The sequence below is a fragment of the Schistocerca cancellata genome, chromosome 4 (assembly GCF_023864275.1).
Source record: "Schistocerca cancellata isolate TAMUIC-IGC-003103 chromosome 4, iqSchCanc2.1, whole genome shotgun sequence".
In the NCBI taxonomy this organism is placed as follows: Eukaryota; Metazoa; Arthropoda; class Insecta; order Orthoptera; family Acrididae; genus Schistocerca; species Schistocerca cancellata.
In genome coordinates, this window is record NC_064629.1 from 779814780 (window position 1) to 779842616 (window position 27837).

At 44.2% G+C, this 27837-nt stretch overlaps 1 protein-coding gene across 1 annotated transcript in view; it reads right to left on the reverse strand.

The window, feature by feature from the left end:
* Positions 1-27837, reverse strand: part of LOC126183797 (uncharacterized) — a 258705-nt gene that overhangs the window by 67516 nt on the left and 163352 nt on the right. The window contains exon 8 of the mRNA XM_049926039.1: positions 21380-21533. Within this exon, the coding sequence (XP_049781996.1) occupies positions 21380-21533 (154 nt within the window). The remainder of the gene's footprint in view (positions 1-21379; positions 21534-27837) is intronic.

Below are 27837 nucleotides of genomic sequence, written 5' to 3' on the forward strand. Positions count from 1 at the left end.
AGAGAGATGTGGGGGGGGAGAGAGAGATGTGGGGGGGGAGAGAGAGATGTGGGGGGGGGAGAGAGAGATGTGGGGGGGGAGAGAGAGATGTGGGGGGGGAGAGAGAGATGTGGGGGGGGAGAGAGAGATGTGGGGGGGGAGAGAGAGATGTGGGGGGGGGAGAGAGAGATGTGGGGGGGGGAGAGAGAGATGTGGGGGGGGAGAGAGAGATGTGGGGGGGGAGAGAGAGATGTGGGGGGGGAGAGAGAGATGTGGGGGGGAGAGAGAGATGTGGGGGGGGAGAGAGAGATGTGGGGGGGAGAGAGAGATGTGGGGGGGAGAGAGAGATGTGGAGGGGGGAGAGAGATGTGGGGGGGGAGAGAGATGTGGGGGGGGAGAGAGATGTGGGGGGGGAGAGAGATGTGGGGGGGGAGAGAGATGTGGGGGGGGAGAGAGATGTGGGGGGGGAGAGAGATGTGGGGGGGAGAGAGATGTGGGGGGGGAGAGAGATGTGGGGGGGGAGAGAGATGTGGGGGGGGAGAGAGATGTGGGGGGGGAGAGAGATGTGGGGGGAGAGAGATTGGGGGGGGAGAGAGATGTGGGGGGGAGAGAGATGTGGGGGGGAGAGAGATGTGGGGGGGGAGAGATGTGGGGGGGAGAGAGATGTGGGGGGGAGAGAGATGTGGGGGGGGGAGAGAGATGTGGGGGGGAGAGAGATGTGGGGGGGGAGAGAGATGTGGGGGGGGAGAGAGATGTGGGGGGGGGAGAGAGATGTGGGGGGGGAGAGAGATGTGGGGGGGGAGAGAGATGTGGGGGGGGAGAGAGATGTGGGGGGGAGAGAGATGTGGGGGGGAGAGAGATGTGGGGGGGAGAGATGTGGGGGGGGAGAGATGTGGGGGGGGGAGAGATGTGGGGGGGGAGAGATGTGGGGGGGAGAGATGTGGGGGGGAGAGATGTGGGGGGGAGAGAGATGTGGGGGGGGAGAGAGATGTGGGGGGGAGAGGGAGTGATGTAGGTTGGAAACACTAATACGCCAAGAATTTTTTAAAATCATGATTCAGTTCCAGTACTTACTGAACTTATTACAAATGACTGATGTTCACGTCATCAGAGATTAAACACAAGCTCAGATGCAGAAGGAAGAGTAACTGTTTATTAAACCGATCTGGCATTTGCCGACTGAACTGATTTAAGGTCAAAACAGGAAAATGGAAACAGGATGGCTGGACAAGGATTTGAATCACATGCCTTCACAATAAGATTTCAATACATAAAAGTTTGCTTATTATCACACACTAAGTAAGGACACACAAATAGTCATATGTCAATTCAAATAACACATTGGATAAGATTTTTTTATATATGCCCGAACCTTAATGCTCACTAATACTGCTTCATTATGGAGAGTAAAGTAAAACTAAACAACCAGGCAGTTTCACTTTTAGGTATTTTAACACTGACCAAAAGTACATAAGGCAGCCATGCAGTGTCATCTTCGGTCAATGCACCCACCAGTCTTCTACTTCCCTTCCATGCTCCTCTACTCCCCCCCCCCCCCTCCCCCCCCAATTTCACTGCCCCACAGCCACTAGATGCTTCAGCTGTTGGCAGTCTAATTCCTGCATCCTCTGCCAGACAGCAATCTTCTTCTCCCCCCCCCCCCCCCCCCCACCCGTATCCTGCTACCACGTCCCCACCCTCTCCAGATTGCTGCTCCCATTCTACATGACAGTTGCATTCCAATCCGAACTGCTGGAGGTAGCGGTCATGTGTGCGTAAGGTGTGCTTACTTGTGTGAGAATAAATCTGTGTGCGTTTCCTTTTCTGACAAAGGCTTTAGCCAAAAGCTGAAGTGCAACTGTCTTTTTGTTGTGCCTGTCTGCAACTCAATGTGTCATCTATACTGTGAGTAGCACCCTATCTTTTCCTTACATTGTTGATAATCCAACATTTCATTTGTTCAAATTTTTGTTACTTATTCTCAACTCATCATCCTCTCACTAATGTATTATCTTGTGCCTGAAAAATTAAGTATAACATGCAAGGCAACATGACATTGAGGCACAATCTCTTCTCTGGAGGCATCGTTAAATGCACTTTTAAGCGCATTTCCCAAAATTGGTTGGTTTAAAGGAGAAGGCGAAGGGACCAAACTGTGAGGGCATCGGTCCGTTGTATCCAGTAAAATAATTACACAAGGGAAAGAAGAAAAGAAAGGAGATGTGTAGCACAATAACAGGAGAAATGAAGAACCACAAGAATGACAGAAGGACAACCAACACTACTACGGACAAAACAGGAAAAGAAAAATACAGATAGAAGCAAGAAACAGGTAGAAGGGATAAAAACAAGAGAGCAGATGATTGTGGCTGGCCGACCATGAGAATAAAAATGGAAAGCCAGCCCCTCTGTGACTCATTAAAACATCCAGCCTAAACACATTAGAGTGGAGAACACAAAGGGACAATGGAAATGCGTGAAAACTTCTACAGAATCATAAAACACAGCATCACATATAAAACATAAAGCTAAATTAGCCAATGAGGCACTGTCAGCTAAAATTAATGGCAACGAGTCCAGTAACTGAAGAGTCCATAGCAGGGCAGCCAAAGAAGGACAGCTCACAAAGACATGGGCCATAGTCAGCCAGGCGCCGCACTGACACTGAGGTGGGTCACTACAGCACAGTAGGTAGCCATGTGTCATCTAAGCGTAGCCAATGCAGAGCAGAGAGAAAACCACAGAGTCCCTGCGAGAGGCCCATGTGGAGGTCTTTCACACATTCGCAGTCTTCTCAATGGTACACAGTTTGTTGTGCATACTGAGGTTATGCCATTCTGTATCCCAAACTCACAAAACCTTGCGGCGTAGTACTGAACACAGGTCAGCTGCAGAGAAGCCTCTCTCCATAAGCGGTTTCCACGTAGCCCAGGGGCGGGCAAACGTTGCACGCGGCTCATGTGCACACAGCGCTGCACGTGTGCTGCTCGCGTGCAATCGTCAAATGGGACTGTGGTGACAGCTGGCAGGGTGCGGCAGTGTAGTACCAGGCTAAGCTGTGGACTTTGAAGCGAAGCGACCACTACGTAGTGAACGTTGTATTTCAAGAACCAGAAAATGCAGAGTGAATCAAGGAAACGAAGAAGTGGAGATTTGCTATCTTTTAAAAAGGAATTGCTATCTTTTAAAAAGGAATGGGAGAATCATTTTTTCTTTGTTCAAAAACGTGAAAATTCGAAATGACAGTATTCCCGCTGATCAGCGGAAGTTTAATATTGAACGCCTATATAATAAATTTCAATATGTTCCCGTACTTAGTGCAATAAAAGAGGAAATTCTCAAGCAATTTGGGGATATATCATACTTATCCCAAGGTTTTGAATAGTTCTCGAGACAATTTACTGTTTCTGTAGATGATATTCATCCCAGTTTGCAAATGGAATTAACAGATCTACACTGTAGATTCTACAGCGTAATTCTTGTATGAGAAACAAGTTCCTTTTGGCAAGACGTGTAATAGATTTTTATCACAACTTTCCGCAGCAAGAGTTTCCTCGTCTCCATCGTGAAGCCGCGAAGATAATATGTTTGGCTTGACATACGTTTGCGAGAGATTTTTTTCTGTTATGAAAATTAATAAGTCTCGGTTAAGAGTAAACATCAGTAATGAAAATGTCGGTAACTGTTAGCGTTTGTCTGTATGTAGAAATTTTGTTCCAGACATTAAACGTATTGTAAACTCCACCTATGATAATTAAATACAACGTATCGTAGGTAATAGGTACTCTTTCAAACCATGATTTCTTTCAAGCACTCGTACTGTAACGCCGGAAATGCATATCCTCCTATTTCCATCTATTGTAGTATTATTTTTTTTCCTCGCTTTGTTACCTCAAGATATGACATTTCTGTCTCTTTGTATATTGTAATTGTTTTACTGTTGGTATATATATATTTATACATTTATGTCGATGTATAATTGGTTAGTTTCGTGAATATTATTTGTATTTTTACGCTGGGTCTTGCCTAGGGGAAACTACGCTATCGAACGATTACATCGATAGGTCGTGTGAAGAATCAAAGTGTGTAGGATCTTTGGTAGTGTTAACTCTGCCGCGTGGAGCGCGGGCTGAACAGAGGGAGTCTGGCTGGAGTAGCGAGTGGAGCATATGTGTTGTGTGAAGCTCCCGCGAGTTGCCGCGCTTTCGGGGTTTGGCAGCATGTAATTGCGCTCGACTTGCGATGATAGTTTCTGACATGGTGTCGCGGACGGGAAGCATTAGATGGCGCACATCAAGAGCCCATTTCGTCTGGTGACCGTGTCGAGAAGAAGGCGCGCCAACATCCAGCTTCTGCAACAACGACGGCCGACAATGAGTGACTGTCGCCACTTCCTCGATCGACGGCTTCAAACCTTCAATCAACCAACAAGGAAGACTGGACGCACGTAAAGTTCTAGAACTGTATGGCAGACCTCAGCATTTCAAACTGTTCAAATCACAAAATTACAGCAATGTAGCATGAACCTTTGTTGCTCATTGTCCCAATTGCATTACCAAGCAGGGTCCCTTCCTTTTCCGGAATGAACCCGAGTGTCATTGAAATTCAAACGCCAGCATTAAAGTAATATTCTATTTCACTGCTTTAATTTCAAATTTCAATTAAGGTATTCATAGCTGGATACAATATTTAGATTACACTAGCACAAATTAAGAGTGCGAGTTTTGTTACCGTATTTTCGCTTACCTGTGACTGCAGCTCAGCTTGGTACGTACTAAATTTTACTATTGTTAATTGTTCAGAATCATTTAATTCAAGTTCAAAGTTAAATCTCTTATTTCTAAATTGCGTAGATTCAAGTAGCTTTTGAAATGATTGTTGAGGTAGTCCAAGACTAACCGTGTTTTACTGAATTTCGATGTGCTTCAGAAAGAAAGCTCACTATTAACTTCAGTCACTAAATTAACTTTCGATTTTCCTGTTTTATTAATTCTTTTGCTAAATTAAGTCAGAGTGTAGCGAAATTTATTACTTCTGACAAACTTTCAGTTTTCACACTATACGTGTCAACCTTCAGTTGCCACACTTCTAGTGCTAATTATATGTGTAATAACCTTTCTTTTTCAGTTACTATAGTAATTGTCCTTAGGACTGGCGACCGTAATTTCCCCAAATCTCAAATACCTAATTACCACTAGTCAACTGTTAACGTAACGGCTGCACATTTATTTTCTTTATTAACTTAACCCCTTTTCAAAATTAATTTCCACCAGTTTCATTAGCACTTTTCCTTTCATTTAGATGTAACTCTTTCCTCCCTCTTTACCGACAGATTAACTTCGGTGACGATTGCTTTTCCAAAATTCCCATTAGGTACACGCGGTTTCATTTTTTACAGTCATTAAGGTCGATAAGTGAGGAGGAGGTTACACGTGGCGACCTGGTGACAGGACAATCTTCGGATTTGAGGTTGTTCTGGACACGAATTTTGCATTGTGCAAATCTCGTAACAAAGTATTGGTTATGTACAGGCCGTTACGTCCACGAGAATAAGTAGTGGGAGTAATCCTAATTATATTTGAGATTTGGCATTTATATTGAAAATTATTAAAATGAGTGAAGGCAACAATTGCCAAAATTTGGTAGACTTGGATACGGAACAATCGGTCGAACAGTGGGAAACGCGCACCGCGGTACCCATTGTTCAGGGGCAGGCGGCTAGCATGAAAGACGCGACCGCCGAAACGCAACAAAGAGCAGAAATGGAATTCCAAACTTTAGAAAATGTTTCGGAATCGGAAGTGAAAATCAAATCTGAATCCCTTGATGACGAATACGGGGGGACAATTAAAGAGGAAGCCGCTACGGAAGTGAAACCGGTAGTTTCCGGGAATTTAACTGATTTATTGAATGTTTTGATTAACGAAATCAAGAGTCAATCGGCCAAGCTAGAAGATCAGGCTGCCAAGCAAGAAGCTCAGGCTGCCAAGCAAGAAGCTCAGTCTGAAAAAATTGAACGGATGCTAGACAATCAGAACAAAGCTATTAACGTTGTTAACAACAATGTTGGAGTTGTTAACACAAAAGTTGATAAAATCAAAGAAGATATTGTTGTAATTAATACCGAAATCGGTAATCTTAAACAGGAAATGATAGGCGTTCAGGCGGAAATTGCGAGCATAAATACTCGTTTTTATTCCGAAATTAGCAGAATCGAGAAAAGTGTAGGAGAGTCAGTTGCTCCGATCATCGAGAATAAGGTGACGGAAAAAATTCAATTAGTGAAAAAAGAGGATCAAAAGAAAGTGGAAACTTTAAAGGCTTTAGTGTCCGAAGTAGATACTAAAGTGAGGGAGCGGGCTAATACCTGCGAAGAGAAAAGGAGGGAAGTGGAAACGCTTGCGACAACCACTTTCCAAGTAATTACGAGAGTGTCGGAATCAGAAAAGAAACTTGACGAAAAACAGAGCTATGTGCCAATCTATGCACATAGTTCGGAATTGTTGACGAAAGAGGAGCGGTTCGACCCCTTGAAAAAAGGCGGTATACACGCGACGGATTTCATTAAGAATTGTGAAAGAGTTTTACCCAGATCATGGACTAATGAGAGAAAAATTAATGCGGTTATTGATGTGCTGGCTGGTGATGCCAAGCGTTGGGGCTTAAACCTCAACATTACGAACCTAACTTTTGACGAGTTTAAAAATTTGTTTCTGGCTGAATACTGGTCAGAGCAAAAACAGCAAAGTGCCTGGCGCGAATTTGTCGTATCGAGGCCTTTCGATGCGAATTCTCGCGGTTCGATGAAGGAGTTTTGTGAGGGCTGGATCCGCAAGTTGGAATCCGAAATAGTCTGGGAACTCTACAAAAAGCTTCCAGATGATACAAAACACTACGTAGGAAGCAATTACAGGACAATAAATGATTTCCTGGAAAGAGTGGAGGACGAGAACAATTGGCGCAATAATCGCGATAGTGGTAGAGGCCGTGGTAACAACAACGGGTACCACAGCAACCACAACAACGATAACCATGGAAATAATGCATACCGCAACCATGGCAGCAATAACAATAATGGTTCGGACCGTAATAACAATCGGTACAATGCAAATAATAACAGGAATGACGGAAACCAGTATCGTACTAACGTGATACGGGCCTCACAGAAAAGTAATAACGCCAGAGGGTGTGATGAGCCGCCTCAGCAGCATCCGGGGACCGTATCTGCTGGGACGAGACAGGGAAACCATTAGCCGCGCCGGTGAGGGGCCGACCGGGCGTGGAGAAATTTTGGAGGCCCAATAATTCCGTGTGGAATAATCAACGGCGGGAGAGTGTGCCAGTGTTAGGAGAAAGGAGTGCGCCCACAAGTAGTAGATCAGCTGTATACACGGCAGTAGGAAGTACTTTCACTGTCAGTGAGAACAATTTAAGTAGTGTTCCGGAAATCGATTATAAAGTGGCAGCTGTAATACCCACAGCGGAACTGGAGATTGAGTTTAAGAATGATTCGCAAGTGTTGAGAGAATATCAGATGTCGGATAAAACGTCCGTCATCGAGCGAGGGGATGCAGAGAGGGATGAGGTCTGGTTAAGGCAGTTCGGTCACTTATACGACGAACTAAGAGATTATAGGGGTCTGTATGGGAGAAGCGTTCATGGGGAGCGCGGGCAGGATTTGTCGCGTCTCGTCCCGCAGGAAGATAGTGTTTGTGAAATGATAGAAATTTCTGGCTCTAACCGGCATACTTTACCAGAAACAGTTGATGTTGATGGGGAGCACGAGCAAGATTCATCATGTTTCGTCCCGCAAGAGTTGGATGTTGAGGTAGTAACGGAAAGTTCTGGCCCTAACCGGCAGACCTTACCGAAAGTTTCAGTGGTAGAAGTAGCCGGCCCATCCGACGCAAACCTCCAGTTTAAACATTGCGAGAGTATTAAGGAGAAAGATTGCGAAAATTTTAGTGATAGCCGGACACGATTGGTAGAAAAGCACATAGATTACAGCGTGTATGAGGTTAGAGCTGACATTATGCGGTCAGACGATAGCAGTGTGGGTTGCGCAGATCTAGCGGAAGTAATTGCAGAAACTACTGGGCACATGCCTCCAGGTAGATTGGCAGATGAGATCAGTCTGACCAAAGAGGAATCAACGAAGGTGACAATTAATGAATTGATAGCAAAGCAACACTCACTAGTTGACGAGTTACAGGAAAAGGTTTCGGTATTGGAGGCGAAGCTACAGACTAAGCCTCAGGACAAACGTGTTGAAATTAAAACTGTATGTGAACAGAGGCTGAAAAAGCCGCCAGATAAGCCGGATTTAGGATCAAAGCCGGATGGTTTTTTCTGGAATGACCTGGATATAGACGAGGATTTACTGTGGGAAAATAAAGAAACAGTCGAGGACAAGTGTAGACAGATAGTAGTGTCTGTTAATATGCACGGACTACAACTAAACGTGTTGATTGACACCGGTGCAGAATTGAGTGCTGTATCTGCGAAAATATTTGAGTTACTGAAAGACAGACCCGGCATCATAGTTATGCCAGTAACAGGAGTGAAAATTATCGGTGCTACTGGGAAGGCCAGTAAACCGGTCACAAAACAGATTTTTGTCAACTTCGAGATATGTGGGGCACGATTTGAACAAGAGTTTGTCGTCGTGCCAGACTTGACTTCGGAAGTAATTATCGGGTTAGATTGGCTATTAAAGTACGGTGGAGTGATTAATTGCGAAAGTAAAACTTTGACATGTACGTCACAAGATAAAACAATAGTAGTTAGTTTTGACGAGGCAGGAGACGGTGTGCATAGGCAATACCAGCCTATACACATTGTTAACTGGCCGGATGACATTGACGTAGGAATGAATTTGAACGTGAGGAATTTTGGCATTGACAAAAGTATAGAAAGTGAATTGGAAGAGATAATCAAATTCCATCCACGGATTAACATTAGTATTGGTGTGAAAAAAGATCGTTTGCGAGAAGTAATGAAGCTAAAAACCGATGCTCGCATACGTCGTCATGACGCTAAAGCGCGTTTTGATAAGTTTGCAATCGGAGACTTAGTACCTGTAAAAGCTCATGAGAAATCGAGCGAGATAGACCATGAAATCTCTAAACTTAAGTTTGTTTATAATGGACCATATAAAGTCATTGGTATACCTCACACAAATGCTTATTGCTTAGAGTATCCAAGCTCTGGAAAGCTATTAAGTATACGGAACATTGTAGACCTGAAGTTGTACCAATCAAGGATTGATTAATACCACAGAAAGGGTAATTTGTACAGTATGTAAATATAGAGTGTAAGATTTAAGGATGTGCCATGTTGCGATGCTTTTGCCTGACCTAGAGGTCATTAAAGAAGTTGTAATTAATAAGTAATTAATTTTGATTAAATGATTTAAGAGTTACTGAATATTAATCAATTTTAAAACCAAGCTGCTAGTTTAAGTTTTCAGCTGAGTCACAGTAGATTAAGGAATGTAAATATGATATTGTAACTTGCTGTAATATTTCATGAATGTGTGTTTTTATTAGTCATTGCCGATTTACTTAGACGCTGTTTTAAGTTTCAGGCTAGTACATGCGTGTCATGATGGACAGTGTTGAGTTATCCGCTGTGATAGTGTTTATGGACTCCTTGAGATTACTCGGGAGTGAGTTTTTCCGAAAGAATTCAGTGAAACGGACGTTCTGGAAACGCCGTTACAAGGGCGAGTGAGATCAAGCGTGCCGCACAGGCGGGCGCAACAATACTTGCGAGGCGAAGCCGCTGTCGGCTCTTGTACCGCTGTCGGCTCTTGTGCCGCTGTCGGCATCCTTTGTACTTGCGAGTACGGAAGGTGGAGTTGTTTTTCTTCCCGGACAGCTGATGTGAAAGAATTCTGCTGTCAATATTTATGTTTTTTTCGATCTGCTGTATATTATTTTCTTGTTTAGCGTTAATTGGACATGACGAGAAAATTAATTATGAAACGGTTACATAAAAATGTTTATTCTATGTAATTAATCATTAGTTTGCATATTTTGATATACCTGTTTTTTATGACCATGTACTCTGATTAATTTTGCAAATAGTATTCCATTTCTTATAGTGTTACGAATTTTAATGATTTTGGAATAGCTAAACCATTTTCTATGTTTTTTATGAATTTTGATATGTTGTCAACCTGTTTTACTTTGTGCAAGATGACAGAGTGGAATAAGATTAGGAGTATCTCCACTCAATTATTATTGTATAAAAATTGGTTTATGATTAATTAAACGAATGCTAAATTTTTTTGATGTTTTGAGTGTATGCATTTCCGCTGTTTCTTTTTTGGGACATTTTCTGAGTCTGTTTACGTTACACGAACATCCTCAGACAATGTGGGGCACGTGTAAAGCCGGAAATGCATAGCCTCCTATTTCCATCTATTGTACTATTTTTTTCCTTGCTTTGTTACCTCAAGATATGACATTTCTGTCTCTTTGTATATTGTAATTGTTTTACTGTTTGTATATATATATTTATACATTTATGTCGATGTATAATTAGTTTGTTTCGTAAATATTATTTGTATTTTTACGCTGGGTCTTGCCTAGGGAAGACTGCTATCGAACGATTACGTCGATAGGTCATGTGAAGAATCAAAGTGTGTAGGATCTTTGGTAGTGTTAACTCTGCCGCGTGGAGCGCGGGCTGAGCAGAAGGAGTCTGGCTGGAGTAGCGAGTGGAGCAGGTGTGTTGTGTGACGCTCCCGCGAGTTGCCGCGCTTTCGGGGTTTGGCAGCATGTAATTGCGCTCGACTTGCGATGATAGTTTCTGACATGGTGTCGCGGACGGGAAGCATTAGCTGGCGCACATCAAGAGCCCGTTTCGCCTGGTGACCGTGTCGAGAAGAAGGCGCGCCAACATCCAGCTTCTGCAACAGTGACGGCCGACAATGAGTGACTGTCGCCACCTTCAATCAACCAACAAGGAAGACTGGAAGCAAGTAAAGTTTTAGAACTGTATGGCAGACCTCAGCTTTTCAAACTGTACCATTTTCATAACTATAATTACAGCAACTTAGCATGAACCTTTGTTGCTCATTGTCCCAATTGCATTGCCAAGCAGGGTCCCTTCCTTTTCCGGAATGAACCAGAGTGTCGTTGAAATTCAGACGCCAGCATTAAAGTAAGATCATTTCAATGCTTTAATTTCAAAGTTAGATTACACAAGCACAAATTAAGAGTGCGAGTTTTGTTACCGTATTTTAGCTTACCTGTGACTGCAGCTCAGCTTGGTACATACTAAATTTTACTATTGTTAATTGTTCAGAATCATTTAATTCAAGTTCAAAGTTAAATCTCTTATTTCTAAATTGCGTAGATTCAAGTAGCTTTTGAAATGATTGTTGAGGTAGTCCAAGACTAACCGTATTTTACTGAATTTTGATGTGCTTCAGAAAGAAAGCTCACTATTAACTTCAGTCACTAAATTAACTTTCGATTTTCCGGTTTTATTAATTCTTTTGCTAAATTAAGTCAGGGTGTAGCGAAATTTATTACTTCTGACAAACTTTCAGTTTTCACACTACATGTGTCAACCTACAGTTGCCACGCTTCTAGTGCTAATTATATGTGTAATAACCTTTCTTTTTCAGTTACTATAGTAATTGTCCTTAGGACTGGCGACCGTGATTTCCCCCAAATCTCAAATACCTAATTACCGCTAGTTAATTGTTAACGTAACGGCTGCACATTTACTTTCTTTATTAACTTTACCCCTTTTCAAAATTAATTTCCACCAGTTTCATTAGCACATTTCCTTTCATTTAGATGTAACCCTTTCATCCCTCTTTACCAACAGGTTAACTTCGGTGACGATTGCTTTTCCAAAACTCCCATTAGGTACACGCGGTTTCATTTTTCACTGTCATTAAGGTCGGTAAGTGAGGGGGAGGTTACAGTACTAACCTTATTCCTTCATTCAATAAAGCAGGCCAGGAAACAAAACGCATTACAGAGGAAGAAGCGGAGAGACGGTATGTTGGGGAGGGGAGAGAAGCGGGTGGCCAGCTTGCCCCTGTGTGCACGCAGAACACCTGTTAACTGCACGCGTGCAAGTGCACCGCACACGTGCAGGATTCCTGCCCGCCCCTGACGTAGCCTGTTTGGTCAGACTGTCAGTAAGTTCGTTGCCTGGGGTCCAGACAAACACCACTGAATGACTGCACTGTTTCAGGGTATAGACGGACACCTGGATGGTCGCTACCAAAGGATGACAAGGGTAGCACTGGTTGATAGCTTGTAGGCTGCTCAAGGAGTCAGTACACAGAAGAAACAACTCCTGAGGGAATGAATGAATGAATGAATGAATGTGCTAAAGAGCACAGGATGTAGCCATAAGCTTGGTAGTGAAAACACTGCAGCTATTGGGCAAGGAATGCTGTTCAATATGTCCTCCATGGACATATGCGAAGCCGACGTGACCATTAGCCATCGAGTCGTCTGTGTAAACCACTTTATGGCTCTGGTACGCGTCAAGAATCGAGAGGAAGTGGCAGTGGAGAGTTGCAGGGTTAAGATTGTCCTTAGCGCCATGTGAAAGGTCCAGGCGAAGCCGCGCCTTAGGTGTACACCATTGAAGTTTACGTGGATGGACCTCAAGTATAGGTGGTAAAAGCAAGGACTCCAGTTCAGAAAGTAGCCCTGACCTAGGCTGCTGATGGAGGAGACGAACCGCCATGGGTGGGAAAAGAAGACTGTAATTCAGATGCGCAGGAGAACTACAAACGTGAGCAAAGTAACTGGCCAGCAGTTGTGCATGCCTAACCTGCAATGGAGGGGCTCTGGCTTCTACCAGGACACTGGTCACCAGACTCATCCTGAAATGCCACAGTGGTGCACTGGGTAGAGTAAACGCAACACTGAGGGCGCTGTCAAACCATAAACCAGAGCTGCAGCATCGTAGAGCAATCTGCATCCCAGTTATTGTTGCTCAGGCAGCAGGGAGCATTGAGGTACTGCCAGCACTTCCAGTTACGCTGACGAAGGTGAGGAAGCCAAGTCAATTGGGTGTCGAAAACCAGTCCTAAGAATCGATATGTCTCCACTACAGTAAGTGGATCATCATTAAAGTAAAGTTCTGATTCCCGAAAAAATGGTACGACGCCGACAGAAATGCATGACACGTGACTTTGCGGCCGAAAACTGGAAACTGTGGGCTAGAGCCCATGAGTGCGCCTTGTGGATGGCTCCCTGCAGGCACCACTCAGCAACACCAGTACTGATGGAGCAGTACGAAATGCAGAAGTTGTCTGCATACAGAGGAGGAGATACGGACGGCCCTACAGCTGCTGCTAGACCGTTAATGGCCACTAAAAATAGAGACACTAAATACAGAGCCTTGTGGGACCCCATTATCTAGGATATGGGGAAGGAGCTATGGGAGGCACCAACATGGATACGGAAAGTACGAAGCGACAGGAAATTTTGGATAAACATCGGGACCCCACTCTTACGATGTGGCAAGGATATGCAGTAATCAGGTAGTGTCACACGCTATTTGTAAACAAAAAACGAAGGCAACTGGGTGTTGGTGCCTGAAAAAGGCTTTTTGTTATGGTTTTAGGGTGCAAAACAGCTACAGTCATTAGCGCCAGGTCTGTGACTTAGGAAAAGCTAAAAAAACGAAACTGGAAACCAGCAGCAATGGGAGCAAAACTCAAAAAAGTGGGGAAACCAAAAACAGAAGGAAAGCTTAAAAAACCACTATAGAAGGGGGTTTTTTGTCCCCAAAAAAAGCTTCAAATTACTGACGTCATCTCACTGGCACTAATGAACTCAAGAACGCGATCAGCTGATCGCGTGTCATCTGCTATAATGGAAGATATATCAGGCAACAACTGTAGACGGGCGCGTAACGGAGTAAAATAGGGGCACTCAACTAAGAGGTGTCTCACCTTCCATAGTTGAGAGCAGTGGGGACAGAGTGGGGGAGGATCGCCACTTAAAAGATGTCGATGGGTAAAAAGACAGTGCCCTATACGGAGTCTAGTTAAAATTACCAAGCACAGGGAAGAGCTTTCACGTCCTGCAATTTATTATTGAGAAGTGTCAACGAATGTGCGTGCGATAAAAGAGCAACACGATGACATAAAACACTCCATAGATCGGCGAAGGGAATCATGCGAATAGCTGGCCGAAGAAGAGAGACTGCAGCCTTGGCCACTATATCGGCCGCCTCATTTCCACAGATATCAACATGTCTTGGGATCCAGAGGAATGCCACAGAGACGCCCACCAAGTGGAACAAGTGGAGGCAGTCCTGAATCCGGTGGACCAGAGGGTGGACAGGGTAGAGAGCTTTGAGACTGAGGAGAGAGCTGAGAGAGTCTTAGCAGATAACATACTGTATCCGCTGATGGTGATGGATGTATTGGACAGCCTGGAGAACAGCGTAAAGCTCCGCAGTGTAAACCGAACACTGGTCGGTGCGCAGAGCGCAGCAAATGACCTACGATAGACAAAAGAAGGGGTACCATCCTTGAGAAACTAACGAAGGTCATGGAGTAGGCAGGTCTGGGGCTGGAGCCAAGGCAGTGCTGTACCCCAAGTTGTCAAGAAAGTTCTAGGAAAGTGGAAGGAAAGAGAATGGAGCAGTTGACGGAAGTGGACTCCCGGTGGTAGTAGGGAGGAAGGGTGGCCAGCATACCCTAAATCCAAGAAGGTGTTGAAAAAAATGTTATGGGCCGGATTTACAGGCATGAAAGACAGATGGCTAGCATAACGACTCAGAAGGACAGCTCGCCAATTGGACAGTGGAGGTTCAGCAGTCTCAGCATAAAGGCTTTCCACAGAGCTGGTGTAGAAAGCTCCAGACACTAAACGTAATCCATGGTGGTGGATAGAGTCGAGACGCTGAAGAATAGATGGCTGAGCAGAGGAGTAGACTATGCTTCCATAGTCCAATTTCGAGCACACTAAGGTGCGACAGAGGCGCAGAAGGACCACTCTGTCGGCTCCCCAGAAGGTACCATTCAGGACACGGAGGGTGTTGAGGGATCGCAGACAGCGAGCCGGAAGATAGCAAACATGGGAGGACCAGCACAGTTTTCTGTCAAGCATAAGACCCAAGAATTTAGTGACGTCCACGAACAGAAGGTTGACAGGCCCTAGATGTAAGGAAGGCAGAAGAAACTCCGTACGACGCAAAAAATTAACACAAACTGTCTTACTGGGAGAAAAGCGGAAGCCGGTTTCCATGCTCCAAGAGTGGAGACGATCGAGACATCCTTGAAGACATCGTTCAAGAAGGCGGGTCCGTTGAGAGCTGTAGTAGGTCACAAAATCATCCACGAAGAGGGAGCCCGAGACATCAGGAAGGAGACAATCCATAATTGGATTTATGACAATGGCAAAAAGTACAACACTCAGCACGGAGCTCTGGGGTACCCTGTTTTTTTTTTTTTTTTTTTTTTTTTTTGGGAGAAGGTACGGGAGAGAGTAGTGTTAACCCGCACTTTAAATGTGCACTCTGCCATAAATTCACAAAGAAAAAGGGGCAGTCGACCTCGAAAGCCCCAAGAGAACAGTGTGCGGAGGATGCCTGTCCTCCAACAGGTATCGTATGCTCTCTCCAGATCAAAAAATATTGCTACTGTTTGGCGTTTCCTGAGAAAATTGTTCATGATATAAGTGGAAAGAGCAACAAGATGGTCAACTGCAGAATGATGCTTTCGGAAACCGCATTGGGCAGGTGTTAAAAGACAGCGGGACTCCAGCCACCAGGCTAAACGGCAATTCACCATACGCTCCAAAACCTTACATACACTACGCGTGAGAGAAATGGGGCGATAGCTAGAGGGGAGATGGCCCTTTCCAGGTTTTGGAACAGGAACGACGATAGCTTCCCACCATCATCTGGGGAAAGTACTGTCGGTCCAAATTCGATTATAAAGGCGAAGGAGGTAACGCGGACTATGGTATGATAAATGCAGCAACATTTGTTTGTGGATACCATCCGGTCCTGGGGCGGAAGAGTGTGAAGAAGGGAGTGCATGTTGCTGGAAAAGGCTGTTCAGATCGCAGACTCAAGGGGGACAAGATTATTAGTCGCACAGTGACCCTGGCAGAAGCTTCCCTGACATGGAGCCAACAGGTCACATGACTCTAGGACCTGACCCAACCCAACTGCCGACACACAATATGTTCCAGCAGCTTACAAAGATGGTTGATGAGGCTGATGGGCCAATAGGTATCCAGATCAAGTGGGATTTTACCGGGTTTGAGCACCGGAATGATGGTGCTCTCCCACCATTGTGACGGAAAGACATTATTGCACCAGATCCGGTTGAAGATGACTAGGAGATGTCCCTTGTAGTACAATGAGAGATGTTTAATCATCTGACTGTGGACCCGATCTGTGTCAAGGCAATGTGCAACGGCACTGAGGAGCTCCCACTCTGTAAATGGAGCATTATAGGATTCACTGTATCGTGTAGTAGTAAATGGCAAAAGGCGACAGGAGGGAGGGGGGGAGGGGTGGGGGGTAGTTCTCCAACGCAGAGGCTTGAGCATAATGCTCGGCCAAGCGCAATTGCGTCAGAAGATAGCACACCATTTATGTTGACACCAGGAACACCTGTTGTGGTCTGGTACCCAAAAACATTTGATCTTTGCCCAGACTTGGGAAGGTGACTTATGGCACCCAATGGTGGACATACACCTGTCCCAACACTCCTGCTTCCGTTGTTTGATAAGTTGGTGAATACAGGCAAGAGCTGTTTAAAGGCTATGTGGTGTTCCAAGGAAGGGTGCCGTTTATGTCGCTGTAGAGATCGCCGACACTCCTTAATTGTTTCAGCGACTTCCAGCGACCACCAAGGGACTGCCTTTCACCAGGCGCACCCTAAAGTGCGAGGAATCGCATTTTCTGCCGCAGAAAGGATTGTTGTAGTCACCCGCTCAACCATCACATCAATGTTCCCATGTGGGGGAGGTTCAATGCTGACAGCAGAGGTGAAAGTTTCCCAGTCCACACTGTTTAAAGCCCATTTGGGCAGGCATCCATGGGCCTGATGCCAGGGCAGTGACAGGAAGATGGGGAAGTGGTCACTACCACACACGTTGTCATGTGCTCTTCAGTGGATAGGTGGGAGAAGTCCTGGGCTGCAAATTGATAAACCAATGGCCAAGTAACTACCACGAGCCACAATGAAATGTGTGGTCGCCCCAGTATTTAAGAGGCACAGATCAAACGGAGATATAAAGTTTTGAAACCTCTGCCTCAGCCAGTAAGCATGGTGATATCCCTCAAGGGGGTTATGGATGGATGTTTAACTCCCTTAACCTTCCCAACTTTTGGGAGATTTTATCAATCGGTGCAGCAAATACATTCAGGGGTACTGCACCATCCAGTCGAAGATATACATTGTAGACAGTTATTTCCTGCGTATTCCTTATTCGGACAGCCATAGCTTCAAGAGGGGTTTGAAAGGGCACAGGTACCCTACAGACTGAGTTTAGGTCACAAATGCAAACTCCATCTGACACTCGATTACAGTCACTATGGTTCCTGTAATATCCCTTATAGCCACGGAGGGCAGAGGCCCGGGGCCCGCATTGCCGGGAAGCAGGTTTCCTGGAGGACAATGCAGAAGGCAAGTGTAAAGCTTAACAGCTGCTGTAGCTCAACCAAGCAGTGGAAAAAACCGCCACAATTCCACTGGAGGATGAAGACACTGTGAGACTAGGAAGGTATGGAACATTCAATGAGGCAGTTTACACCTCAGAGTCCCCTGCTGCCACCGACATTTTGCCTGAGCAGTCTATATCCACTGTGTCTGAGGGTCCGGCGAGATCTAGGTCCTCAGCAGACGCTACCATCTCCACCTCATCCGCAGACACAGAGTTTGTAGGTAGCGGTGGTGCCAGTGCCACCGCAATTCCCTTGGTCTTTGGGATCTTCTTTTTCAATTCCTCTCACTGCTCCTTGGGTTTCTCTGTGTGGGAGGCCTTCACTGATTCAGTCTCCGGGACAGAGAGTGAGAGTGAAGCCCTATTACCAGCTGCTTTTGGGCTCTTCAGCTACTGGCGGGTGTTATCTTTCCCACTAGCAGAAACCTGGGAAGGTTCTCATACTGAGAGAAGCCGAAGAAGATTTACACTTCTCCAGTGCAGAAGTGGGGACTGATATATCCGATGGTTGGGGGGGGGGGGGGTGCGTGTTGCTCCTGAAGTAGGTGGTAGACAGGAGCAACAGCGAGGGAAGCATCAAACAAGCCGTGACACTCATTAAAGGTATACTTAATCTTCTCAATGTGTTTGTGAGCAGCCTTCGCGAGTTGGGATCTCTAATGCAGGCACTTAATGTAATTTATAAAGCTAGTTATTAGTCAACATGTCTCATATATGCTTACACTGGTCTTTTTTCCCTGTGAACAAATCTGGATCACACTGGGCAAGCATACTCTGTCATGGAAGAGCACAGTGCCTGACTGTGCTTTGCAGAACCTTTGATCTTGCTCCCCATTTGCCACTCGATATTTTTTTCAGCATGTTATTTCTTGCTACTTTCTTGTGCATCTTCTTACAGAGATGTTTGTAAGTCAATGACCAGTCCAGTATCACACTCTCATATGTAAGTTTACCTGTGTGTAACAGAGCGATGTCATTCCAAGTTACGTTTAGCATTTGATTTGCTTGTTTTGGGTGAAGATTGAAGGTGCTGACTTGTGTCCGAGGGATTTGGTTCGATGGAATTTTTTGCGATAATATTCTGACATGATGCTTACGTTTTGTTCTACCTCCTCAAAACTTTCCCCAAGTTGCGATGAGTAGATCGTCACAGGAAATAGGTCATTTAATTTGGTGTTGGTTGGTCATTGGTATACATGCTGAATAAGAGGGGAGCCAGGACACTATCCTGGAGGTGAGCCAATTTTTCTGCTGCTGCCATTGGCTCTTTCTGACCCCCCTTCCCAGTGCAATCTGTAAGTGGTTGTACCCCATTCTTCAATGGCTGCCCCAACAGGCTATTAAAGTTTTAATGCCATTTCTTTACCACATACTTACGTGAAGGTGATATCTTTTCCAATATTATTAATACACTACCAAAACTTCAGGAACGAAGAAGCAGCAATCTTTTGTGTTGCGAAGGGAGGGATGGCAGTATTCGTGTAAAGATTTAATAGTAAGCAGCAGAAGCCAAATTCTTCTTCTCTCTTTCCCAGAAATCCCTTTTGTTTACCATGATGTCCTGTTTTGAAGTATATAGTTAAATTATGTTTTATAACAAGATATGTTTTTGTACTATATTTTTCACTCATTTCACATATCTACATATTCACTTCCTCATTTTGAGCTCTGCAGGTGTAAAACTGTCTTTGGACCACAAAAAATATCATTAATATTCCATATACAGGAATACATTGCTCTTACCTCAACTACAATTTACCTGAAACATAATTTACATAGAATAGCCACTTTTGCAGTCTTTGATGAAAATTTTGTTGTAAAGGGTTTTTACTGGCTTCCAGGAAACATTCATTGGATTAAGGAAGTTGTCACCTAAAGAACATGTACTACTACTTCCAGAATGAGATTTTCACTCTGCAGCGGAGTGTGCGCCGATATGAAACTTCCTGGCAGATTGAAACTGTGTGCCCGACCGAGACTCGAACTCGGGACCTTTGCCTTTCGCGGGCAAGTGCTCTACCATCTGAGCTACTACTGCTGTTAACTGCAATGTTGTTCTCAAGAAAGGAGTTTTAATCAAAAAACTATGTGGTTGTAAATAGTATTTTATTACTAAACACCTGAAACAAAAGTAAGTTATTGTAGGATGATAGAGTAAAATGCCATTTAATATTGCATCAACGACATCTTAGGTTTTGCACTGCATCTCTTCTGCATTGTTTAGTTGGCAAGCTGTTTTAGGCAAGAGAATTATGATAAATTTATTTTGCACAACCCCCCACATTCATATGTTCCTATGATCCTGAGTACACCAGCTTCCTTATGCACCTGTATCCACTGAACTGTGCGTTGAACCCAACTATTGTACCCAGTGATGACCATCAAAATTAACTGTGGTACCTACAATAACCCACAATTATTGCAGAATGTCCACAACGTACTTTGAAAACAGGATATTAGCACATATTTCAACAGCTGTGGCTACAGCAGCAATTGACTTCCGGAAGGCGTTCGATACAGTTCCGCACTGTCGCCTGATAAACAAAGTAAGAGCCTACGGAATATCAGACCAGCTGTGTGGCTGGATTGAAGAGTTTTTAGCAAACAGAACACAGCATGTTGTTATCAATGGAGAGACATCTACAGACGTTAAAGTAACCTCTGGCGTGCCACAGGGGAGTGTTATGGGACCATTGCTTTTCACAATATATATAAATGACCTAGTAGATAGTGTCGGAAGTTCCATGCGGCTTTTCGCGGATGATGCTGTAGTATACAGAGAAGTTGCAGCATTAGAAAATTGTAGCGAAATGCAGGAAGATCTGCAGCGGATAGGCACTTGGTGCAGGGAGTGGCAACTGACCCTTAACATAGACAAATGTAATGTATTGCGAATACATAGAAAGAAGGATCCTTTATCGTATGATTATATGATAGCGGAACAAACACTGGTAGCAGTTACTTCTGTAAAATATCTGGGAGTATGCGTGCGGAACGATTTGAAGTGGAATGATCATATAAAATTAATTGTTGGTAAGGCGGGTACCAGGTTGAGATTCATTGGGAGAGTCCTTAGAAAATGTAGTCCATCAACAAAGGAGGTGGCTTACAAAACACTCGTTCGACCTATACTTGAGTATTGCTCATCAGTGTGGGATCCGTACCAGATCGGGTTGACGGAGGAGATAGAGAAGATCCAAAGAAGAGCGGCGCGTTTCGTCACAGGGTTATTTGGTAACTGTGATAGCGTTACGGAGATGTTTAACAAACTCAAGTGGCAGACTCTGCAAGAGAGGCGCTCTGCATCGCGGTGTAGCTTGCTCGCCAGGTTTCGAGAGGGTGCGTTTCTGGATGAGGTATCGAATATATTGCTTCCCCCTACTTATACCTCCCGAGGAGATCACGAATGTAAAATTAGAGAGATTAGAGCGCGCACAGAGGCTTTCAGACAGTCGTTCTTCCCGCGAACCATACGCGACTGGAACAGGAAAGGGAGATAATGACAGTGGCACGTAAAGTGCCCTCCGCCACACACCGTTGGGTGGCTTGCGGAGTATAAATGTAGATGTAGATGTAGATTCTTGCAAAATGTTATTTTTTTTTTAAGATATTCTAAGCAATTATAAATTACGTAAGTATCTTCTTGTATGCAGGTCTAGTATCTCAACTTACCCATTTACCTACTTTAAATTTGTTTGGGGTATTATGCCGGCATTCACACTTACATTTTTGCAAGATCTTCCACATACACAACAACCGGTCCCTCATCTGGTTCCATATGTTGTATGTAAGCATAAAATAGTTTTTCTGGGTTAAGTTTCACCAAGCACCTGACGCCTTCACCAAGTTCATTTCCTTGAAGAATTCCATATTTTTTGTCTAACAGAAAAAGAAAAACCAATATAAAAACAGCTAAGTCTCACATTCAGTGACAATCATGTTCAAAAATACAAGGACTGAATGGACTTTCATTCGAACACCAAATTACATTTACTTTAATTAAAAAAAAACTGCCAAGAGAGAGGGGAAAGAAACAAGAGGCTAAATACAAATGTAGAATCTGCTGTTGAAAACTGAGAGCTACAAAAAATAATTATTCAACTTGCGAATAAAGCAAAAGTGTCTTATTTATGGGAGTTGAGTGGCACAAGCTTACTCCATTGTACTGATAATAGCTATATGACAAAAACTGATCTCGCAGTAAGACTACAATGCATAATACATGTTGTTTTTTCCAGGATGTTGGGAGGGACATAGTAGGGCTGCTAAGTGCAGTTGGGAAGTTTAAGTGGGGGAAAGGGGGGGGGGGGGGTTAGGGAATGGAGCAGGAAAGCGGAGACGTAGAGAAAAAGAAAAAGACTGGTGGGTGCAGGATGGGAGCAGCAAAGGGGATAGGTGGGTGATGGAGAGGAACGAGAGAAGGTCGAGATCATGTGAGTAAGGGAACATAAGACATATTGCAGGTAAAATCCTCATCGACAATTCAGGAAAGTTTGTACTGGCTGTGAAGAAGTTTAAGTGAAGCACATTGTGTTGGCCAGCACGTTCAGCAACTGGCTGGTCCCACTAACTCTTGGCCATAGTTTGTCGGGGGTCATTCATGCGGACAGACACCTTATTGGTTGTCATGCCTATTTAGAAAGCAGCGCAGTGATTGCAGCTTAGTTTGTAGTTCACACAATTGCTTTCAGAAGTAGCCCTGCCTTTGACTGGATAAGAGATGCCTATGACCAGACTGGTGGTGGTGGTGGTGGTGGTGGTAGGAGGAGGATGTATGGGACAAGTTTTGCAGCTATGTCTATTTAAGGGACATGAGCTATGAGGCAAAGGGTTGGAAGCAAAGTTAGAGTAGTGATGGACAAGCATAATGCTTAGGTTCAGTGGTCAGCAGGATACCACTCTGTGAGGTGAGGGGAGGGAAGGGAAGGGAAGGGTGATTGGTGGGATATTCCTCATTTCAGGGTACAGAGGTAGCTGAAACCCTGGCAGAGAACGTGATTTGGTTGCTCCAGTCCTCGGTTGTTCTGAGTTACAAGGGGAGTGCTCCTCTGGCTGGACAGTGGGTGTGTGGGAGGTGGTAGATGACCAGAGAGACAAATCATTGGAGATCTGATTCTGTACAAGGCTGGGTAGGTAATTATTGTTTGTGAAGGCCTCAGTGATACCCTTAGTATATTTGGAGGAGGACTGCTCTTCACTACAGGTGATTCAACCACAGGTGGCTAGGCCGTATGGATGGGATTTCTTGGTATGGAATGGGTGGCAGCTGTCCAAGTGGACACTTTGCTGGGTGATGGTAGGTTTGATGTGGACGGAGGTATAGCCATCCTTGAGGTTGACATCAACATAGGGATAGATAGCTTGTTGGGTTGAGGACAACCAGGTGAAGTGAACAGGGGAGAAGGTGTGCAAGTTCTTGAGGAAAATGGATAATGTGTCATTACCCTCAGTCCAGATGACAAAGATATCAACAATGAACCAGAAACAGATGAGGGGTTTGGGATTCTGGGTGGTTAGGAAGGATTCCTCTAGATGGCCCATGGAAAGATTGGTGCCATACAGGTGCCAATTGCTGTACTATGGATTTGTTTGTAGGTGATGCCTTTACAGAGAAGTAACTGTGGGTGAGTATATAGCTAGTCATGGTGACTGGGAAGGAGGCTGCAGGTTTGGAGTTATCTGGACATAGTAAAATGTAGTGTTCGATAGTGGCAACACCATGGACATTTTGGGTATATTAGTGTAGGAGGAGGTGGCATCAATAGCGACGAGCTGGCACCATGTGGTAGAAGAAGAGGAACTGAGGGGAGACTGTGGAGGAAATGATTGGTGCCTTATGGGTAAGTTACGAGTAAGAGGCTGAAGGTGTTGATCCACTACAGCAGAGATTCTATCAGTGGAGGCACAGTTGGGTTTATTAACTTTAGAAAGCACATAGAAGGTAGGACTGCGGGGGAGGGGGAGGGGGGGGGGGGAACTCCAGGGAGAGGTTCTGGGATAGGCTTAATGATTTGAGGAATAGTGTCACTGTGGCAAGGTTTGCAGGTGCAAGAATCTGATAGCTGGTGGAGTCCCTTCACAAGACAATCCTTGCGGTTCAAAACCACACTGGTGAAGTCTTTGTCGGCAAGAATGATTATAAGGCCAAGATCAGTTTTTAGGTGGTGGATTGTGGTTCTTTAAATGAATGTATAGCTAGTTTCCATGTTGTCCCCCAAATCATAATGGATCCCTACTCCTACCACTTGTACCAATACAGAAAAGTTTCCTTATCTGTATCCCAAATCCAGCCCCCACATACTGTTCCTGCAGTATTGCCTAGCACATGGAGCATCCCCCATATAGCCTTAACATCAAATTACCCACCTCTGGTTGCAAATCCTTCTTCCACAGTGACCTCTATCTGTTCAAATTGTCAGTCTATAACCCTCACCAACCGAGCCCTGTGAAACTATATAAATCAGGCCCAAACCACCTTCCAATACCTCCTCCCCATTCATAGAATTCAACTGTTCTGCAGTCACAAATGCCTACATCTCATCTCCCATACTGATACTCTTGCCTTCAAAGAACTAGAGCAGCATGAACAATGCCACCTCAAAAAACTCTCAAACCTATCCACCTCCTACCCCCATCTTGGACTACCACTATCCACCACCTCAGACAAGAGCCTCCATACCTCCCTCACATCCCCTCAAAGTCAACAAACCATGCTTTGCAGACCTACATTTACCACGCCTTCAAAATCTCCCTCCCACCACCACACAGAATGCAGAACCTAAATAGAACAGAACCACAGTTATAAACATTTCCTGCAAAGTCTTCATCCCACCCAATTATCAGTCCTTTCCAAACACCTTATCTTTTGCCTCACTCCCAAATACAATCATGCTGGACCCATTAAAGACACACTCTCCTCCTACTGGTACCCACTGGCGATTCAGCTCTGATGACGAGGTGAAAGAAGAGGTTCATAACTTCCTGAACAGCATGGCAGCGAGCTGGTATGGCATGGGCATACAAAAACTGCCACAGCGTCCACAAAAATGCATCAACAGAAATTGTGAGCAGTATATTGGGGCAGACACAAACCATCACAATTCATACAAATAACCAAAGTATGTAAAGCGAACAATATAATCCTAAGTAAGATTACTTTGTTGATCTAACAGTGTTTGCTAGATTACTAATTAATTCAGTCGTGTATAAATTGGTGTATAAATATACTGTCAGTGTAGTGACACCATTTACATAATAAACATGCTTTACCCATCCCTGATGTCTGTCCTTAACCACCAGACTACTTAGATGTGTATTTCATTGAGCACTTAGGATGATTTTGTTGCTTTATGGATTTTGGTTCTGTGTATGAATTACAACTGGTTTGTCACCGCCCCAGTATGCTCCTCCTTCCTCCCTCTCCCCCTTTCCTGTTATTCTTTCTTCCCCTTTCCTTCTAGCCTAAAATGAACCAGGTGATGCATTAACACACTTTTTCCATATACAATTTTGAAGTATTTTATTTAATTTTATATACAGACCTTTGTTCCCATTTTCTTACAAATTTCCAGTACTATTTTGTTATCAAGTTGCTCATTTATTTCTGTGGATGCTAGTAATTACCCATATAACCATGCTACCTGGCTGCATATTTTGGTAGCTAGGTTATGTAATGGCTACTCTCCAACAATTGAGCACTGATGGTGAGGATGTATGCTTGTGATGCCACACTTTGTAAGAAGGAAATTTTATTTAGTGCATTTTTTTAAATTTCTGTAACACCTTCAATATCTTTACTCTTAATGATTTTTTTAAAGTTATACTTGTGCTTGTGACTATTTCATTTAGCAGACATTCCAAAGATGGGCTGCACCTGAAACACACCAATATAAACATTTTCGTACAAGTGACACATTTACAGCAGGACTACCTGGGTGATGAAAACATAGCTGCAGGCTGGAGGGCAGCAGCACACAGTAGCCATTGCTGAGCTGGCCGGAACTCATGGCTCGGCCTGGACTGTGGAGGTGGTGGTAGGTGGTAAAGGCTGAAGCTCAAGCAGTTGGACAGTGGTCATTGCTTCACGGCAGGAGATAGCAAATGTAGCTGTACGATAATGACTGGCACTGATTAAATGTCATAGTAGAAACCAGCTCTGCAGATGACAACTAGTTAGATCTGAGGGTTTAAATATTGTGGTCCAGTGCCGAGTTTGCAGAAAAGCCATGCTTCTGTGTCACCTGGAAACCTTTGGAGTGGAGGTCGACAACCGGTGTCTGACTGTTGTTATACAGCAGCCAGTGAAATTGTCAAAGATTCCCAAGTGTTGTTCCTCTCCCAGGTGACTGGCTGCTGAATTTCAGCATCAGTGGGTGCACTGTCTGGCTATTTGTAGCTGATACCTCATTTTGTTTCTGGGCTGCTTTCCATGCTACTAGATTTTTAGGCTGCTGCATTTCCTCCCTCCTTACATTAATCCAGCCCCCGTTCACTGCTCAAGAGTGTGGTGTTTAGGGTGTGGTTCTGGTGATAGTGGCACGTAACCAGAAGACACATCCCAAGATGCCACATTGTGTACCATTTATAAGCACTCTCTGCCCTTCCAGTTCTGTGCACTGCCAAAGTGATCTAGTTAGTAATAGGTGCACAAATGATAACTGCTGGTTTTGGTACTGAGAATATCTAGTGTAATGCTATCTTTTGAAAGAATCTGGTTTCACTTTTAATAACCTCCCTGAGGCACTCGGTCACACATTTAACAATGTGTACTTGCACGACAGCAGGTATTCGTTTTGTGGGGGCAGACAGTGACTCATCCAGTTTGGCACTGCAGTGAATCCATGGTGGAGAGCAGAACTTCCTCAAATTCCACATCTTAAATAATTCAACCGACAAAGAAAACATCTGTTATAAAAACTCTTGAACCTAAAACTTAAATGCCAAAGTCTGATGCGCATGCACATGTAGCATTGCTGTTTTTCTTCTAAACTAAATTAGACCTGCTATGGGTCAACTAGCACTGCAAATAAATTTCACCTGAAAATTTATTTCACTTACTAGCTAAACAAAAATATTTTTCTTGAGCCTTTCTCATAAAACCAACCAACATTAGTTCGTAAGGCCACCTCGTGGCCTCAAGGCATGTGGACGCACCTGAATAACTGCAGACACTTGCTTAGTTCTACATCTCTCTATCTTCAACCACTTCCATTCTTTCTCCACAAGGAACTGCCAGTAATTTAGACAGTGCTTATGGTTCACACTAAATGGTCAAATTCTTCCCCCATGCACAACTGCGCTTCGGGTTGGGAGTTGTAGCTTGACATTAACTAGAGAAGTCATCTTTACTAACTGATAATGTACCTGGTGAAGCAAAATAAATTAGGTAGCATCACCAACTGCTCGAAATGGTACTTAGGAAGGCACCCAAAACAGAGAGGAGGAATTGCTTATCTTTCTAGGGCCCTTGTATTCATCTTTTTTAATCAGATGACATATTTTTTAACCTTGCAACAAAATCTCTAACAAATGATACATCATCACACAGAGTAGGCTGGCCTAATTCAAAAGGGGAGAGCATTTTTGGCTCCAGACAAACTTTTACAGAGTAAGCCGACATTTTTGTGAATTTTCAAGTTGCACACAGCCACAACAAATTGTAGGAAGATGTCTCAATTATTGTGGCTACTATTTATGTAATAAATTAACATTTTCCCCACTGTATCTGAAACGTTTTACTATTCGCTTGTGGCTGTAGTGCACTGGTTTGTACCTTCGTTATGCACAACAGTCAGCATAATTGAAGTTAGTGCCTTGGTCAGTTGTTGCAGCAGTCCCTGGTGTCCTGAATTTCAATAACCACTGATTAACCATAGCCTGCATCACTGTTTCTGCCTGTTTTCGTGTGGGGGTCATGGTCATATCTCTCTCTCTCTCTCTCTCTCTCTCTCTCTCTCTCTCTCTCTCTCTCTCTCAGAGAGACAAAGAGAGAGAGAGAGAGAGAGAGAGAGAGAGAGAGAGAGAGAGAGAAAACGGTTGTTGGTAGCCAATGTGACAACACTGTAGCGGCAAGTGACAGATGTCAACTATCAAGTAATTTTAATCACAATATAGTTGATCGTGATGTGTTTAAAGGGACTAAACTACTGGGTCATCAGTCCTTACATTTTATGAGAGAAATATG